A 19,653-nucleotide genomic window follows, 5' to 3' on the forward strand; every position below is an offset into this window, starting at 1 on the left:
TAAACTGCAACAGCTGTATTTATATGCAGATTAGTAAACTGTAACAGCTGTATTTATATGCAGATTAGTAAACTGCAACAGCTGTATTTATATGCAGATTAGTAAACTGCAACAGCTGTATTTATATTCAGGTTAGTAAACTGCAACAGCTGTATTTATATGCAGATTAGTAAACTGTAACAGCTGTATTTATATGCAGATTAGTAAACTGCAACAGCTGTATTTATATGCAGATTAGTAAACACACAAACACACACACACACACGCACGCACGCGCATGCACGCGCATGCACACACACACACACACAGCACACACAGCACACACACAGCACACACAGCACACAATTCTGATGATGTGTTATTTATTATTAAGTTACACAACTTTTATATATTGTTTCCATCTATTTGTTATGATGAACTGGGTGTTTTTTGTAAACTTGACAAGCAATCTTATTATTTAGTGTTCACAAGAAGTGTCTGAACTGTTTGTTAATAATCTTCATAACTTCACAGAATATGTCACATTTGATATAGATCTCGAAAATACATTGTTTGTTATACATGATATTCAAATGCACAATGCAATAGCACAACCTTACTGTTCTTTAATTTTGTTTTTGGTATAGAAATGGGAGAGGATTGCACAATGCTATAAGACATTCCTTGATACACACTGAGATTTGAAAAGTAAGATCTGATGGTTTATGTTCATTGTAAGTATGACCACCACCACTGTTCCCTTTAATTTTTTTGAATCTTGAAAATACTGTGAAAATTTGCCCATTTCCCCCTTGAAATTTTTTTTCCGCATACAAAATGCATGGAAAGTTTCTCAAAAGACAAAATTTCACTGAGAAACTACAATTGAATCTGAGAAAATTGAGCGAAAATAAGGCTTAGATGGAACACTGACCACCACCAAATCAAATGTCCTGGCAAGTCTATGTATGTATAGCCAAATGAAAAGTTTTGGCAGTCTTGGTTTTAACCCATGTCAAAGTTCATCAGGAAAGAGATTATCTTGTGAGAATACTTGATGGATGATATCAGTTGGTTTAATAATACTCGTGCTACCAATGATGACCTACAAGAAATGAAAATTAGATTAAAAAACTGTGTCCAAAGTGAATTTCAAAAATGGTCAAAAAAATGATTGCACCTCATATTCAAAAACTTGTCAAGTACAGAAAATATTTTCATATATTTTGTAACATTTTCTAATATGAGAGAATGTAACATATCAGGGGACGTATTACAGGGAACCTCAAACACACCATAAACCTTGACAACATATTTTTGGCACACAGCTGTCTTACAGTGATTATAATCAAGTGATTGACAGCTTACCTGAATACTACTTCTATGTGCAGCCACTGCTTCTTTCACCATTCGTATTTCAGATGAAGTAACTCCACCAATCACGTACAGGATAAGCAGAGGGTGATTATTTGGACGAGGTTTATTCACATTCATGAATAAACTTAAAAAAAAAAAAAAAAAATAACTAAATTGCAGGCATTGAACATGGTTAATATTCTTACAAAATACACTTTAGATAACCAATTTATTCTATTGCTTTATTTATTTATTTGAAGGATTAACAGGTTCTGGATTAGGGTTCCAGGCATTTCATGGTAATCCGGTACTCACTGCAACAAGGCAGGCACTGAGAACAGCAACATTGCACAAGACAAACAGTTTTACATTTCCACCAACTGGACACTGTATTCATAACCGTGAATGCTGCATGCTAGAATTTGATAGCTTTCCCTTACAATAATATGACTCCACTAAAACAATAACTGTATTTACCCAAATCCACTTTTCAGTAAGTCTTTCAATCCACTGGATTTATACTCAATATCAATCAGATCTGGCTTATTGGGGTTGAATATTTCATCTACTATTTGTTTAAGCAATGGTCTATAGCTGGCTGCATGCTGGAAACTTCCTGATTCAAACACATGTCTACCAAGAAAAAACACAAAATACAAAAAATAAATTTATACAACATGAAAGTCTTGCAATAGCTAAAATCATCATGAGTTGATTCTCAAAGTCACAGAAACTATGCACAGTAAATTTGTCACTGCTAAACAGAATTTCAATACACCATGAATTTTGCTGAGATGTGATTTGCATGTGCTACTCTTGGTTACATGGCAACGATTGATTTACAAGATGGAAAAAGTCGATATTGCAAAATGGCGGCTCTCACTTCTAGCACATCTCAAGGGGTCATAAGATGGTTTTAATGGCGTCAACACAATCAGATGAAGAACAGACCAATGTAAGAGCATCACCAAAGGGGGGGGGGGGGTTCATAGCTTAGAACCCTTTGCTGTTACAGTATTTGAACAAACTTTGATTTATGGCGTGATACAGTTTGCAATTTGTGATTTATTTTCACACATAGTCACTCGATTGTTGTCAGGAAAGCAAGCACTTGCAGCATAAATACAAAATTTGGCTGCCCCCAGGGTTTGACCGAACCCCACACAAAGAAGTTTGCTAAATCTGTTCTGGATTTCAGCATTTCCATGATGTATTCCTGGTAGGAAAAGATGTATAATAATAATAATAAGGATATTACGAGGATACTGCAAAGTATGCACTCAGACAGTACTTGGTCGCATTGACCTCTGACCTCCTCTTACTGTCTTCGTGCATACTTTGCAGTATCCTCGTAATAACCTCATATTACTAATTCTACCTGAATTGCTTGAGATGTGTTCTTGTTTCACTCAGTTCATGAAGCTTACTGAAAAAATCACACACAGATTTCCTGACACAAGTCTCGGTTAATTCATAACCAACTATAAAAAATAAGAGAAAAAAACTAATAAAATAATTTGCAACAATTTATTAAAGGATGTTTGAGCTGAATTATTAATTATGAATCAAAAATTATAATTCATAATTTCATCAATGAGAGTCTAACTACTGAAATTGAAAAACAACATGTGTTGCAACAAAGGAAGGAATTGTGGGACTCCAAAAGATGCTGTATTCGCCAGAATTCATTTGTTTTTTTTAATCATACTAAACAAATTAGACTGGCACAGTCGGGGAGATTAATTTGTTTTTGTAGTTTAATAAATAAAATAAACAAATTTGCGAAATGGAGGTGTTATCGCGAAATCACCCCGACTGGTTTATTCTACAGGAAATTCATTGCTATTAAATATTCATGAATGCACATATTATAATGAGGTGGGTGCCGAAATACGTGCATAATGAGGTCAACATGGTAAAAGTCACACTGCAGACCCAACATGGCAGCACGTTGAAATTCGAGTTTGTCGTAGTTGTCGTTTCTAATTCATCACAATGATCTACAATCAGTCGACGTCGTCTCGGTCAGAGGTCAACTGAAGAGACGTTGTGATAGGCTTAGATGATTGTCAATTAAAACACTCATTAACATAATTACCCATTGAAAAGTCAACGGGTTCATGCAATGTCGATAGAGGGCCATGCAGAATAAACCAGTCGAGGTGATTACGCAGTTACAGGGGATTTCGTCACCTCCATTTTGCAAAATTTTTATTTTATTTTCCAACTACAAAAACAAAATAATCGCCCGACTGCGCCAGTCTATAAACAAATTTGCCTGGTGCCATAGGCTGAAAAAAGTTGATATATTGTCATTGAAATGGTGCATATTGTTCTCAATTTTACTTTGTTTTAAATGAGATTTCCCATTTATTATATACAATAGAAATACAAGTTCTATAAATGCAGTAAATACCAACATTCTTGGCAGGAATTTCCTGAATACATGATGATGAATAATTCTGTCACTTACCTAACCACCTTATGTTCTCAGAATGATCAGATTCCTTCACTATCATGTCAACTAATTTATCCTGTATTTCTTTTTCTTCTGTGGCACTCTCATCACTGTCCTCCCCAAGTAGAGCATAAATAAACACTAATAATATCAAAATGTCTTCTAGTTTGTGTCTAAAAATGAAAAAGTAAACATTTCGTCTAAATTTTCAAGCTTCCAGCAAGTGCGCCCTCTAGATGAAAACAAATAATTCTTTTGTTTTTTTCTGAATTAGAAAATATATATTCCCAGCATTCTCACTTAACATGACCCATAAAGCATATTTTTTCTTACATTTGAAAAAAGAACTGTCAGAAATAGTCGGTCCTGTTAGGTAGCCACAAACAGGACAAGATGTTGATATGATTGAAATGTCCAAATAAATACATATTCAATCACAGTGTGAAAACCAAAAAAGCCTTAATGCATGACAACAAAGAAGTTGCCAGCCATAACTTTTATCTCCTCTTGAAAACAAGAATATTTACACCTTGTGCAGTACCAGAATATTGTGATTGCGCCTGACATGAGGCCAAGAAATTTCATGTAAATGTTTTTCAACAAAATTCTGACAAATAAAAATCTGCGAGCATGATTACCGGAAAGACAATATATCTTACCTATTTTCTTGTTTTTCTAATAAATTCATTATTTGACTTATTGCACTCGGACAGTCAATGTCTCCAGTATTCAACATCAGCATTTTCTCGATACTCAGTAGATTCTCCATTGTGGAATAACTGTCATGTTTCAGAGTTTTGACACACGCCAACGCGACTTGTAACAATCCAGCATGCTTTCTGAACGCTTCTGTCTGGCCTCTAAGAAAATAAAGGTTACGAACTGTTGAGACCTAGGAATTTTTACCTAAACTCTCAAATGGACTTCACTGCAGTTATAAAGAATCCAGAGTCAACAAAGAAATGTGTGGTGCACACAATTAACCATACAAAAGTTACACTTATGAAACTGAGATAATCTGTTATTTAAGAACAACATATCTAGGGACATTTATATGAAATTTTGGAATAAAATTTATCATGCCTACCTTTGGTAAGAAACTTGAGTTTCAAAAATTTATTAACATTCAAAAATAAGAAACCAATACTAAAGTTTACTATTAAACAAGTAATTGTTAATGACATAGTCCCTGTTTTCATTATAGGCATGAGATATTGAATGACTACTGAAGAAATATCCATGACAACAGCCGACATGTATGAGATATGGTCAGCTCTGTGGAACTGCATTGATGGCCAGTCAAGCATTCAAATTTGAATCAAAAATGCAAGTGCGTTTGTACAACATGATGTTTGAAATTTGAGCTTGATTGGTCAGAAATTTGGACCGGAACTACATTCAAAGTGGCAACCAGTCGGACATTTTGAACCCAATCCGGAAGTAATATGACGTGCATCAAAGTCACATCGTATTAATCTATGGACCAATTTTGAACAAAACTCATCCATGCACAACTGAAATCTGGTTCCTGAATGGTAAACATATGTGATTTTAATACATTTTTAGCATTAAAATGGCTGACATTCGGCCATCTTGAACGAGATCATGAAACAAATGTCTGTGCATATGTTTGACATAATGTCTAATCTATGTCAGATTAAGGTTGTTATACCATGTATAAATGTTATACCATGTTAGGAGAAGTCATTTAGATAATAGACAGAAAGTGATTGCATTGTCATAGATTCAAAATTCAGCAATATCAGCATGAAATACTACCCAATAACTAGACATTAGCACATTATAAGGTTAACAAAAATTAAAATTTCATGAAGTCAAAGTTGGAGTAAGCAAAATTACAGAAATAACAATTTGCATAATTTTTCATCATTCATGATGTGACAGGCCTACTTACAGAGAACGTAATTTATGACAGAACATTGCGTAAAGTGATTTAAAGTGGGAGGGTCCCAAACAGTGATAACAAAACATGCTAAAAATGCAAAGGCTCATGGGTAGATGCTTGTTTGTAAACATTGACACGCTATGGCAATCTGACGTATGCGCAGGTGACAACACTCCCGTTTTAATTAGAATTTGAGCTCATAAATGAACTTTAGATCCATTCAAGGTTTCCCAAATAGTATAGTTTATGGTATACTGTAAAGGGATTAATTATTCACTGGGTTTTAATTTTGCTTATTTCGCTGACTGGATAATGCGCTAAATTAAAACCCAGTGAATATGTAAAATTTAGCATAGAAATCTAAATGATAAAACCGTGAATTTAAAACCCACTGAATATGCCTTAAATGGTAAATCAGCGAAATTTAGACCCAGCGAAAATTAGTCATTTTACAGTAATAAGTTTAAAGCGAACCTAAATGCGGCCTTAATTTATAGTTGTGTATATTCTAAACTGTATTTGAAATAATATTGCAGTGGTTTAATTTTGTTTTAATTATAACTGTAACTTGGATAGGCATTTGAAGTTCTTGCAATTAAAAACCATGGAGGCCTTCATGGACCGAAGGGAATAAATAATGAATGAACATATTTAACATCCGGGTACTTTTCAAAGCTATGACGTTTTAGTATCTGATCGCATTCGTATACGCCATTGTACATAGCCGTTCATGCTGACAAGCATTGTGTACTATTAGTATAAACTCAACTTTTATATGCACAATGTGCTTTTTAAAACTTGGGTTAGAGCATTATGCGTTTGAATCACAGTATTCTGAGAGTGGAAGCCCAATTTCGTTAAAGTACCGTACTTCCCCGATCGTAAGCCCCTCCCGAGTATGAAGCCCATCCTTCTATTTTTACTAGGTATTTATCGAGTTTCGAGCATTTACGATTATAAGCCCAGGGTGTTTTTACTGGGCGTCGACGATATTCTTTAAAATATGCGTGTAAAAAGTGTGTTTTATTTCATAATAATCGTGATTGGCATGGTAGTTTGGTTCGTGCTTTTATGAGAAAACTCGCATTAATTTCATAATGCATGGCGAATGTACACAACGTGGTTCGCATCCTTTCTATTCTGTCATTTACTCAGGATGAACCCCGATGTTGCAATACTGGAGTAATCCATATTTCTTTGAGTAGTACAAAGTGTCAATTCAAAGTGTCAATGCATCATGCAGTTCATGTGCATGGTCTCACACTGCACACTTTTCAGAATATAAGTGGCCTCAGATTGCAGTGCTATACCATTAAGTGTATGCTCCCAATTTTCCTCTCTTATTCAAAGTATCAATGCATCATGCAGTTAGAGTGCATGGTCTCACACTGCACACTTTTCAGAGTATAAGTGGCTTCAGATTGCAGTGTTATACCATTAAGTGTATGCTCCCAATTTTCCTCTCTTACTCAAAGTGTCAATGAATCATGCAGTTCATATGTGTAGTCTCACAGATGTTTTCTTTATTTGAAAAGTAAGCAGTATGCTTGATCAGATTATATTTGTGTGAACACAAAATATAATGCTAATGGCAAACATGGTACCATCCATTCCATTCATTCATCTATGCACGGCACCTATCCAGCATGAACATAGAACATTGCAGAAACCATCATCATATCAATACAAATGAATAGATACATGTAGCTTTCGAAAAGCCAAAAATGTGATCGTTAAGTCGTGTACCTGATTATAGGGCATGGTTTACTTTGAGACTATCATGAAAGGCCTAGGGTTTGAATGATGTGACATGTTGGCGACTGTGAAAGATTTTTAAATTCTTCCTCCACACTCAGTTTACCCATGGTTACTATTAACCGTCGTTTACTTTTCGGAAATTGCGAATCGCCAGTTTTTAGGGAAAAAATCATCGTTTTTTCGTTGCAATCAGTGCTACAGATCGCATTTTAATATTGCGGTAATTCACTTCCGCATTGCGTTAAAAAATCATCGTCAATAATCGGAAAATTTCATCATTACGACACATTATTTTGATTGGTTAATGAAAGACATGACCTGTTAGGTCAAAGGAAGTTGTTTCAGGTCAAATCGTGCTGAAAAACCTCATGGTGAAAAATTGCTTTGCGTCGAGAGTCTGTGTACGATCGAAAATATACCAAAACGAAGATAATGATAAATGCCTTTGACTGTTTCCCCACAGACCCTACCCATTATTTCACCGTAAATTCAGACGGTATGTGAATTCTATTGTAATAAAATGTGTGTTTTTTATGAACATGTTTGTTTCTTCATTGTAAGTGTTGTGGAAATCAACTACGCATTTTTTGTCAAAAATAAGTATTATTTTCCCGAGCCCGGCGTGGTGAACGAATAATATTTTTTGGATAATTTTTCGTTGTTGGTGTGTGGGTGATGAGAGTATATCGTCGACGATGCCCCTTGTTCGGATGATAGTTTTATTTCAAATTACACAGAAGTCTGTGAACAATCTGCTCGGTGTTCCTGTGACAATTGTCCCATGATTTGCCAGTGCAGCACCGTGAATACATGGACGAAAATGTTTCCACCACCACCCTACGAACTCAAGATTGCATACTCCAGCATCCAGACTTTGAAATAATTTGCACACACAGTGCAGTACTGGAAACAGCATTTATTAGACAGTTAAACAAAAAAAAAATGCCTGTCTCGATCAATCGCAAATCCATAATGTTTGTATGTTGATACGCTTGTATAAAATAACATTAACATAAAAGTCGAAACAACGTAGACTAGAAGTCAATTCACCAATCCAGCCAACTATGGCTCCCTAAGTTGTTTATATTTAATCAGATACTAGTTCGTCATCATTCTTTGTTACCTTACCTGTTTATACCTCATGAGGACGTTTTTTTATGGCAAGATGGCACAAACGAAAGTCCTTCGCAGGTTTATGGTTTCTCATATATTAAAAATCATTTTTTTTAAATATTTTTTTCAAATTTTTAATCAATATACATAACTTGATAAATACAAACACCAAATTAGGCTCTATTTAGTTCCCCTTTAATTTACATAAGAACATTTCTGCATGATTTCAGCATTTATAATATCAAATTTAAAGGAAATTAAAATCATTTCAAAAGAACTTTTTTTGAAATTGGACCTGTATCTTGATATTTCACTGTAAAACTTACTTGAACAATTTGAGATGAGTGTGTATGCTATCCGCAGTCACTCTCCCAATTCTACCTGTCAACTGTAGAGGGAGCCCTTCTTCTGACGCTGCTTCTACAATCTGACGGTTTATTTCCATCAAACATTCCTGCAAGTAAACACAATTTACAATAGGTGATTTTCAGATCAACTGCGAGATCTCATGAGTTGTGTGAAAGACGTGTGCCGAACGTCTGTCGCAAAAAACGAAGATTTGATTTTGAACTCAAATTACGTAGCTCACATTGAAAGACCGATCTATGACAGGGGAATGTTGTGTTTGAATACCCTTTACTTCATCAAAATTACCCATCATCAAATGTGTACAGCACGTTATTAAGCACGGAAATATCTCCCAAAATACTTCGCGTTTGTTGAATCCAACTTTGTTTTCCTATTTTTACATTCAATTTCATGCATAACGCAGGATCTTGCAGCGATAAAAGTGAGAAAATAATGCCCTCACAATCTCAAAACAAAGAATATTAATAAGGCTGTCACAATTTTACAAAATACAGAAAAACTGTCTAAACCAAACACACAGATAAATATTGTGAATTATTATTTAATAATCTATTACTTAGAAGCAATCTCTGATAGAAGCACATGAGGACATTAAATTACATTTACTCCATTAAACAGTTCATTAAAATACAACTTATTTTGACCACAGACACCCCTCCCTCTGTCATTGACCTCTTAGTGCAATGACTACTAATAGAACAAATATGGTATTACAGATAATTGATTGGGTTACCTTGTGTTTACTTGTTATCATAGCATTAAGTAAACTGGATGCTGCACTATCACCGGGATGAGCCAGGCAACCAGGAACCAACACATCACTGCAGTATTGACTGTAAAAATAAAGCCGCTACATGTGAGCGAACTTTGAACAGCGTATACTTTCTATGTTAGCTGTATTCAACACGTGTTAGTAGCAAGGACAATAGTAAACCAATAAACTCGAAATATGTTAGCTTTCGATCAAGGTGCATCACAAACCATAACATCAAATTTGAGGACCAGAATTGCCTTAATAGGCCATTTTTGATAAATTGGTAGAGAAAATCAATATGTATATGTAAATTATCATACATGGTTTTTATCTTAAGTTTGAATGTAATCAGTCAAAGCATGCCTGAGAAATTGCTCTAGCTAGCCACATGCACATGGATGGATGGACGGAACCAAAATTAACAGTTCCCAAATTCAGTCTAAAAAATATTTGTATAACAAAACTCACCTTCCCTCTGAGCAAAGATCAGCCATGTTGACAGCCACATCTGAACTATGACACGGTAGCCTAGGCAACACAGCTATGACCTTATCGGCCAAAGTATCACCATGGTGACCAGTTGGTCCAACAAGATCTAACGACCGGTCAATAAAAACTATAGATGCTTTGTTTGCAGCACTCTGTAAGAAAGCGAACAAATTTTATTATATTTAATGCAAAGCTTTTTAGACAGGGACAATAAAATCACAGAGTCTTTATAGGAAATGTTCAAAACAGAACTCACCGATCTCTGAAAAAAAATATTGCCTGTCTGTGGTACACACAGGCAAAGAGAATGGAAGAAAAAGACAGAGAGAAAGGGAGAGAGAACCGTGAGTCCTAATACTACAGGAACTGGGAAGAACGTCACAGATATAGAATTACATTATCATAAATTAGAAGGCTCAATATCATTTGTACAGCTGGTTGATACAAGCATGCCAATGTCAATGTCAATGATGGATATAGGATGACATACTTGTTTACATTATTTGCATGTGCACTGTGATTGGTTGACAAAAACCTGTTGTGCACTGTGATTGGTTTACACAAACCTGTTGTGCACTGTGATTGGTTGACAAAAACCTGTTGTGCACTGTGATTGGTTGACAAAAAAACTGTTGTGCACTGTGATTGGTTGACAAAACCTGTTGTTAGCATGGAAAGGTAAAAGAATACCAATCACACTACCTACATGGTTAACTACCTGAACTGAGTGTTTGGCAAAATGGCTCTATTTAAAATCAGAATGATGGAGTTATTTACTTTTCTGTCATATTCAATAATGAATATTTAATAGAATACTTTTTCAAGTTTATTTGAAAAAAATTGAGCACAATTTGCAACTAAAAGCTGTCAAAAAGGCAGCCATGTGAATCTTCAAAATATACATAGTAAATGATGCATGGGCCTTTCAAATTACATTTCCCATTATGCATTGTTGCAACCAGAGATTTTAAACATACACATACTACTTCTTAGTTTTTGTTACCCATATATATTTATTGCTGAATGTTCTTTTTCCAAAGATGCAATAAAATATTCCTATTACATGTATGTGCTCTAGTTAATAGCACAACTTATGAACAATTGATGCGATATATTAGCGCTGATCCGTGCACAACAATTTTTGTCAAACATGTGCATGCTGGGTATACCAATAATATAGACAAATGATGTCATAGTGTGCCAGTCTAATGCATTGTTATTAACACATTGTCTGCTGAAAGTTTATATCGAAAGCCCAAAGCCATCTGTGGTAAGACATGTACTGTCCAACTATGAATACATGCAACTTGAAAGGTACATACTTTCCGTCTGCTCTTGGCTGACTGTAAACCAGCTAATTCAGATGCAATTATCGCACTCAGTGTCCCCACTGAATAACAATCTTCGTTTACTTTTAATTGATCAAGTAATGAACTCATTGAACAAACAAACATCTACAGAGAAGATCAAACATTAGAAGTTATAAATATCTGCTACATTCACACAACAGCATTTTATCTGAGCCCTATGAATCAAGTCGGCTCGGGCAAGCAAAAATGGCTGTGTATACACGTTAGGGTTGAGCCAATCATGGCCCCAACTGTGTATACGCATCGGGCCCAAATCACGCCCTCAACCGTCTTCTTCAAGTAACCAATAGAATGCTGCCGTGTGAACATAACAATCCATTGAAGGTATCGGGTAATAGAAGAAAGAACTCAATATATGGCGATTAATTACATTTATCCCAATATTTATGATAGAGAAAACAATTACCCTTGCAACATTTATTTGATTTTTTACACTCTGAAGCAAAGAACACGCACAATAATTGCAGGGCTTTTTCTTTGAAAATCACAATAATTTGATTTAATTAAATATTTATCAGCATAGCTACAAGAACAATGTACCATGTTTCCATGATTTGATCTGTTAATCTCACCTGTTGCAATGAGCTTATAGTTGTGTAATATATATTTAATCCAGTCTACGGTCAGACTCACATTTATTCTAGTACTAGATAATAGACCAATTAGACGGCTAGATTAAAACTAAGCATGTTATAATGTATATTGATATTGACAATGATGGAATGTTTGTATTCATGTGCTGCCTATTCCGAAATACCTTTATCTTGTTTTGCAGTTCTTTAGGCAGCATAGAAAACTCTACATCAGACAGAGATTCAATTGGTTTTTTATCCTAGAAGAGAAATCATACATGAGAAAGTAGGTGTAATAGTGTTACGGAATTCAGTGACAACATTATGTTATCTCCTCATATCACTGGTTTGTGGAGCTGATACAAGTCATAATCCAAGAATGACAACCAGCTCTACATATAAGTGATAACCTTTCTATGATACTGTGGAATACTTTATTTTAGCTTGAATTAATTTTCACTGAAAAGACTTTTTAGGCGTTTTGTATGGAATTTATTTTCACTGAGTTCAATTGTTAATTATAGGAAAAAAAGTATATTCGCTGGATTTTATTTTCAAGGAATCATCCCTTCAGCGAAAATAAATTCCAAGCGAAAATAAAGTATTCTACAGTATGCTAATTTATGCTAAATATGCATGCGTCAATGCAGTGAACAAGCATTTCCATGCCATTGGTTTTTCAAAATTGACAGACCTATTATGCTTCCTTTTTCAAAATAAACTTCCAGTCATCATTGTACTGAATTATTGTCGTTGCATCACGCGAGTAATTGTTATTACTAGTCTGAAATTCTCATATTGCAATGATAAAAACAGTACCATTTGACGATTTGGTTTTCTCTGTGTATTGTTGCAGCACACACAAACTGATGACCTTTATCATGCCATGTTTTTAATAGTGTGAAACATCAGTTACACTAATCATACCACAATACGGATTTAGTAATTCCTCATTACTATTCAGATTTATGCAAATATCACTATGAGATGTATTTAACTGCTTCATGCGATGTCCAATATTTTCATTAACCAATCAAATATACTGGCCATGATATTACTAGCATTGTATCTAGGCATTAGTATAGTGGCGTAAAGCAAGTCGCATGCCATATATATTCCACCTTAATAAGGACAGTGTATTGTATAAACACATGGCAAAATACTGATACTGTTATTACCCAAAAACCAGATGTTAGACCCAGAAAAAAATTTTAAATTTACCAAACCATTTCTTTTCTAAAATCAATGTGGATGTATCTATATTAGTATGCAAATAGCTAGGAAATGAATTTTCTGTCGACCTATAAGTCATTTCTCAAATATGCAGCATGAACATTCTAACATTTTACCCCCATTTGTTTTTATTGGTCATTTTTGCTCAGTGTAATGAATAGATTAAAAATTAATTACATTGTGAAAAATTGCCAAAAAAATTCTGACTTCTGAAGTATAATTTGCTTACCTTGTGTTTCCGGTACTCCTGTAACCTTCTGAGATCAGAGGGTAATAGCGGGAATAATGAAGTGTGTCCCGGTGTAATGAACAAGCTAGGACACACACTAGCTGTAAACAATGGAACACACAGTATTTCTGTTGTATAATTCTGTGAAGTGAAAACACAAAAAATATAAAAATACTTCCATTCCATTGAGTAATGATATGAACTATTATTGTCTGTATTCATTTAAGAGCCACTATTAAAAATAAAGTTTAAAAGCAGGTTCAGAAGAAACTAAAAAATATTGTCATTTTTTATAAATTTTCATTATTATAGGTTAGGTTTAACAGTAAACCAGCCAATAGTTAAAGGCGAAATTCTCAAACACTACTTGATTACCAAATGACTTATATAATGTATTCTTTTTATTTGAAAGGAGCATAAATGTTAAATGTTTCATAAATAGTTAATAAATTTCTATCAAAAAAACAAAACATTCAAGCCTTCATGATATTCATTGAGCAGCAAACAAACATTATATTGACAAAAAAGATTTTGAATTGTCATTTGAAATTTACTTTATCTTGGCAAAGGTTTCTATGGTCAAAATATCTTCAAATCATAAAATGTTACCCAGTGATAAAGTAATAATCAATGAACATTGCCATGTGAATTATGACTATGAACTTGACAAAAATTTGAATTAGTCTTCTACACATGTACTTTAAGGTAGCACCAGGGGGGAATTGAAGAACAGTTGAGCTGTGATGAGGAAGTATGTGAACATTTAATTATGGCAAAATATGTGTTTCAGGAAAGCTGAGATATAAAGAAATATGATCATGTAATTTTAATGTTAATATTAAACAGATTAAATTATGAATATTTCAGCGAGGATCTGAAAAAAAAATTCTTTCACAGGATTGGTCGTTTCTCAACATTCTTTCATTCTATGTTCATGATTTTTTTCACTGTTACTTAACAAGATAACAATATTTGAATAGACCATTTTCCGTACACTGCGAGAATCACGCGTTATGTGTGAAATCGAACGTAAAAACAGGACAAACAAAGGTCATAGCGTCGTAGTGGCGTCAAACATCGTGTGGGATTCGACAAACGCGAAAGTATTTTGGGGGCATTTCCATGCTTAACAATGTGCTGTCCAGATTTGATGATAGACAATTTCAATTAAGTAAGGGTATTCGGAAGCAATATTCCTCTGTCGAAGATCGGCCGGTCGGTGTGAGCTATGAAATAAAGAAATTCAAGTTCAAAATCAAATCGTTCGATTTTTGCGGCAGACGCTCGACGCGCGTCTTTCATGCATCTCGCGAGATCTCGCAATTGTACGGAAAATCACCTATTTAGATGGCCAAAATCTCAAAATTAGATTCTCACAAAATAGTTTATAAGATGTATTTTTTAGCCCATTGCAAATATGTGTATTGTTAGCGTGAAGAAAGGTATTTCACTGTTTATGATAGTTCAAAATTAGTTTCCATGAAAATGCAATAAAACATTTCTGTGTACCTGGCCATGGATAAAGACCTAATTTATTATCATATGTGTCCCATAACAATTATACTTTGGAACCTAAAAAGTATCTGATCTTTGTGGTAGACTGTCCAGAAAGAGACAGAACTAGCTTTAGTAAGTTGTCGTACCACACAATACATTGTCTTGAGTTATCACTTAGCCTGGTTATCTATATGAAGGGTGAAGCTACAAATTGTTTGTTTTTTTATGATTCAGAGATCCTTTGAAATATGTATTTTTTTACCCATTAGGCCAGACTTTTATTATCCCTTGTTTCACAAACCCGCTGAATGAACAGGAGCCGAAAATGAAATAAAAATAAAATTTTATTTCAGCGTAATTTCTTGCGCTCGCCGACTTGTAAGTGGAAAAAATTGCTAAAAAAAATATTTTTATTTTCATTGTTTTTTCCGCCCACCACATAAGAAACCCAAGTTGCATTTTCAAGGAAGTATCATGATCAAAGTACCGAAGTCTCGCGCAGATGAGAAACAAGGTTATACATGGAATAAAATTTCTTCTCTTCGATCAATTATCTAATGGAAAAAAAAATTAGTTTTATTTTTTTCCCGTCCTCCTCAAAAAAATTGCCTTATAAAAACTCGAGAAACAAGAAATAAAAGAAGTCTGGCATTACTACTTTAAGTACTAAAAGCACTGTCTTACCATATTGCCCATCCAGAGAAGCATCTGCTCTTCAAATTCGCCAAACAATCTGCTTTCCAGCGCTGGATCGTACGTTTCATTTTTAACATAGAAATGTACTTCAGGGGTAGCGGCCGTGATCACGATACAGTACTGGAAATTACTACCTGAAACAATGTCTTTGATGATACTGGCAGTTCGACCAATTAATGGTGTACTGACTATAAAGACTGCTTTCACCTGAGATGCACTGCCACTCTGTAGTTAGAAGACAAATAAAATTAAATATTTCAAATATATTGTAGGGTATTTCTATATTGTATTCTTTGGAGAAAAACATTACACAATAGAGATGTTAAATGTGTTACATACATGCTAACCAGGGTTTTTTCCAGAAAAAATGAACAAGAGGGAGAACACACAGGCGAGGGAGCGAATCGACCTAGAAACGGCATTTCGAAAGGTTTCTGTGTCGTTTTAACATTGTATCTATCGCCATTGAAATAATTTTGGAGTAATTTTTAGTGCATTTGGTCTCAAGACTCATTGTTAGCTGGTGTGGCTGGGAAGTTTTCATGGAGAAAAATATATTTGAGAAAGATTTCATGTTGTACGGCAGCACGGAAGTGTGTGGCTTAAGAAATATATTTATGATTTCAAGTTCATTTGGCAATTTGATAAGAGGGTGCCAGCCGAGAGTATCAGGGTGCTGCGCCCCAGTTTCCCGGTTTAGAAAAAGTATTTTCTGAGGTAAATGTTTTTTTAAATTTCTATAGGAAATATTCATGCCTTAACGAATTTCTCTGTAAGATATCGATTCAAATATGCTTCATTAACACTAACAATAGTATGACATGATATCCTTATACTTTAATATATAAAACACTCTAGACACATATGATTCATGCTTTAAAATAAGGATGCTACTGTTAAATCTCTTGTTCTGATTATAAAAATTATGTACAAAGAGGTTTTGATTGTTTTCAGTTTCTGTCATTTGTGACAACACCTAAAACTACATCTGACCAACAAGTAACTGGTCTTTATACCGACAGCTCTACAGAATCCAACTACCAATTACAACACACCTTATATATCAGAGTGTAACATGAGTTATGATTGGTCAATGATGCTGCAGGTGATTTGATTTGTCAGATGTAGTTGTTGGAAGAAATGAACACCAGTGACCTGAGTCTCTACCAACAAGTGATTTTAAAATTGCATTCAATGAGGACATTTTTATAACAGGTTATGGGTTAGTTAATTGCAGAAAAAAATTATCACTATCGGTACTGAAATGCATCGAGAATTTTAATCAATTCATCTAATGTAAAATTAAATCTCTTAAATCAGAAATGAATTCAGGAAAAAAATACGTGGATTCACAACAACAATATGATTGGCCGAAATTCCCAATTCGTTACAGCCATGGTAAAAATTAGCTACATCATGGTATTCAATCTCCCATCATGCAACATTACATATATGGATTCACTTATACCTCAAAAGATGAAAATTCTTTTATATCGTGTGCACCGTTGGTGAATAACTGAGAAGCGCCACCATTCCAATGAAGACACTCCGCACATGCATTGTCCATAAACACAACAGCTCTCCTAACTTTCGGATATACAGACTCCCAGGAAGCACTGCTGCAACCATGGATGCTTCGGATGCCAGCTGCCATGGTTACAACTGGAAACACAATGATCTGATTGATGACACTGTTTAGGTTTCAGGATGGTAACTCTGAAAAATTAATGGTTTTACAAAAATATGAAATAGTGGTGCATATTGAACTGTGTACCCTTTTTTACACAAATGACAGTAAATGTGTAAACAAAAATACATGTACAATGCAGTTGCAGTAATTAATGACGATCTTCATTCAGTTTCATCTTGAATTAATTAAACTATAATTTGTGATTCGTTCATTCATGATTTGTAGATTCCTGGATTATCCTAACACATACAAACACACACACACACACACAATAACTGGGCTCAGTTAAAAAATATTACACAAACAGCACAATAAAAAAAAATTTATAACAGATTTTCATGGTGCATTACAATTTATACACATAATCACCTTTGAATTTATTGACAGACCCTCAGCCATAATTATAACCCTATCTTTCCAGTGTCCCTCCTCCAGCATTAATTGTATACGCCCCTCTTCGGGATATTATTTAGAGGGGCATATAAAATTACATTGAGATGGGGCTGAAGTGTGAAATCATGGAGTGACGGGGAGATTGTGGCCAGTGCAAATATTTTTTATTCGTGATGTATGATCTGTACATTTTTATTAGTTTTAAATTTCCCCCCTGCAACACCTTGCATGCATTTTCTGGTTGAACTTGATAATTATTTAATCCCATTATGAAATGGTGTTCATAAATATATGATATTGTCATACTGTCAAATTCAGGTTCTGGGCTATAAGACAGTCTTAATCTCTTTAATGACTACTGCAAAAAGTGGAAACTGACTGTCAATATCAAAAAAACCAAAGTTATTATTTTCAACAAAAGGGGCAGAAAAATTAATGATATCTTTTTCTAGGTGATGAACAAATAGAAGTAGTATCTTCATATACATACTTAGGGATCACCTTTCAGAATAGTGGCAATTTTACAGTCTAATAACCTTGTAAAGAAAACACAGCGAGCACTAGGGGTCCTTAAACAATCTCTGCTATTAAACAACATTATTGCCTCACCAATTAATGCAATTAAACTATTTCGTAGTTCTGTTATGCCTATTCTACTTTACGGCTCGGAAATATGGACAGCTTTTAATTTTAAACCTAATATCACCCCCGAATTATTTATTCAGAAATTATTTAGTGATAGCTCAAAAATTGAATCAATCCACATAAAATTCTGCAAACAACTACTTGGTGTTCACAAAAGGACAAGTAATATTGCTGTTAGAGCAGAGCTTGGTAGTTATCCCCTAATTACTGAAATTTGTACCCAAATGTACAAGTTTTGGTTAAGAGTAAAAAATAAAGAATGCAGTAATATAGCGCACTGTGCTTTATATCAGTCAGAGTGTACAATCAATAGTAATTCATGGGCAAACTTTGTTAGCAAACTACTTGAAATAACTCGATTAAATGAAACGGATCATAATGCTAACATTTTTAGAAACAATCTTAAAAGAATTTACTATGAAAAAATTTGGTTGCCAACTCTATCCAAAAAAGAACATAATAAACTACATATTTACAATAAATACAAATCAGATTATGAATTTGAACCATATCTGAATAAAATTAATAATTTAAATCACAGAGTAAGTGTAACCAAATTTAGAATTTCAGCACATAAATTACCAATTGAAAAATTAAGATACCAAAAAATACCCTCAGAGCAAAGATTTTGCACACTGTGTTCTGAACAGTCTGTTGGTGATGAAATGCATGCTCTTTTTGACTGCAAACTATACAATGATAATATTTTAAAATTACCTAAACAAGATAAGTTTGTGCATATTATGGGAATAAGACAGTTTCATTGCCAATAGTCTAGGAAAGTTTATTAACATAATTTTACAATGTAATACCTAATAGTTGTTAGTGTTATCTGTTTTACCATTTTATTTTATTTTTTTATATCTGTATTTCTTGTTATTGTGTTATTGTTATTATTGACCATGGTTAATGTATTTCCAATTCATTAATTTGAGTCAAATAAAATATACTATACTATACTATACTATTATAAGTTATCGGGGATTCTGCATAGAGAATATGACTGAATTCAGAGACACGCTTTCACCACACACAAAATACACAATACTACTTGTTCAGAATCTTGTATTTTGTTAACACTTACTCAATTCAGCGGTTTTCCGATTACAGAGGCTACCATATTGGATATCAGGTGCAATGTGGGAA

The 19,653-nt window shown here is 34.2% G+C and overlaps 1 protein-coding gene across 1 annotated transcript; it reads right to left on the reverse strand.

Moving 5' to 3' along the window:
* Positions 1 to 345: 345 nt before the first annotated feature.
* Positions 346 to 19,646, reverse strand: LOC100367835 (sec1 family domain-containing protein 2-like). The gene is made up of 15 exons (XM_085491836.1): positions 19,592 to 19,646; positions 17,248 to 17,495; positions 15,768 to 16,004; positions 13,587 to 13,727; positions 12,310 to 12,384; positions 11,505 to 11,636; positions 10,162 to 10,334; positions 9,673 to 9,772; positions 8,897 to 9,024; positions 4,453 to 4,653; positions 3,809 to 3,966; positions 2,714 to 2,816; positions 1,813 to 1,968; positions 1,348 to 1,480; positions 346 to 1,084 (listed from the first exon to the last, which is right to left on the reverse strand). Exons 2-15 carry the CDS (start codon positions 17,431 to 17,433, stop codon positions 995 to 997), a joined length of 2,013 nt encoding a protein of 670 aa, XP_085347962.1. The 5' UTR covers positions 17,434 to 17,495; positions 19,592 to 19,646; the 3' UTR covers positions 346 to 994.
* Positions 19,647 to 19,653: the final 7 nt, after the last annotated feature.

This window comes from Saccoglossus kowalevskii, chromosome 17 (assembly GCF_978046115.1).
Source record: "Saccoglossus kowalevskii chromosome 17, keSacKowa6.1, whole genome shotgun sequence".
Taxonomy (NCBI): domain Eukaryota; kingdom Metazoa; phylum Hemichordata; class Enteropneusta; family Harrimaniidae; genus Saccoglossus; species Saccoglossus kowalevskii.

Bases quoted from the DNA above. Each gene is read 5' to 3' on its own strand.
- LOC100367835 (XM_085491836.1), bottom strand. From the start codon at position 17,433: ATGGCAGCTGGCATCCGAAGCATCCATGGTTGCAGCAGTGCTTCCTGG. The intron at 9,773-10,161 runs GTGAGTTTTGTT...TTATTTTTACAG, and splicing joins GATCTTTGCTCAGAGGGAAG to TCAATACTGCAGTGATGTGT. The intron at 9,025-9,672 runs GTAACCCAATCA...GTTTACTTGCAG, and splicing joins TGATAACAAGTAAACACAAG to GAATGTTTGATGGAAATAAA.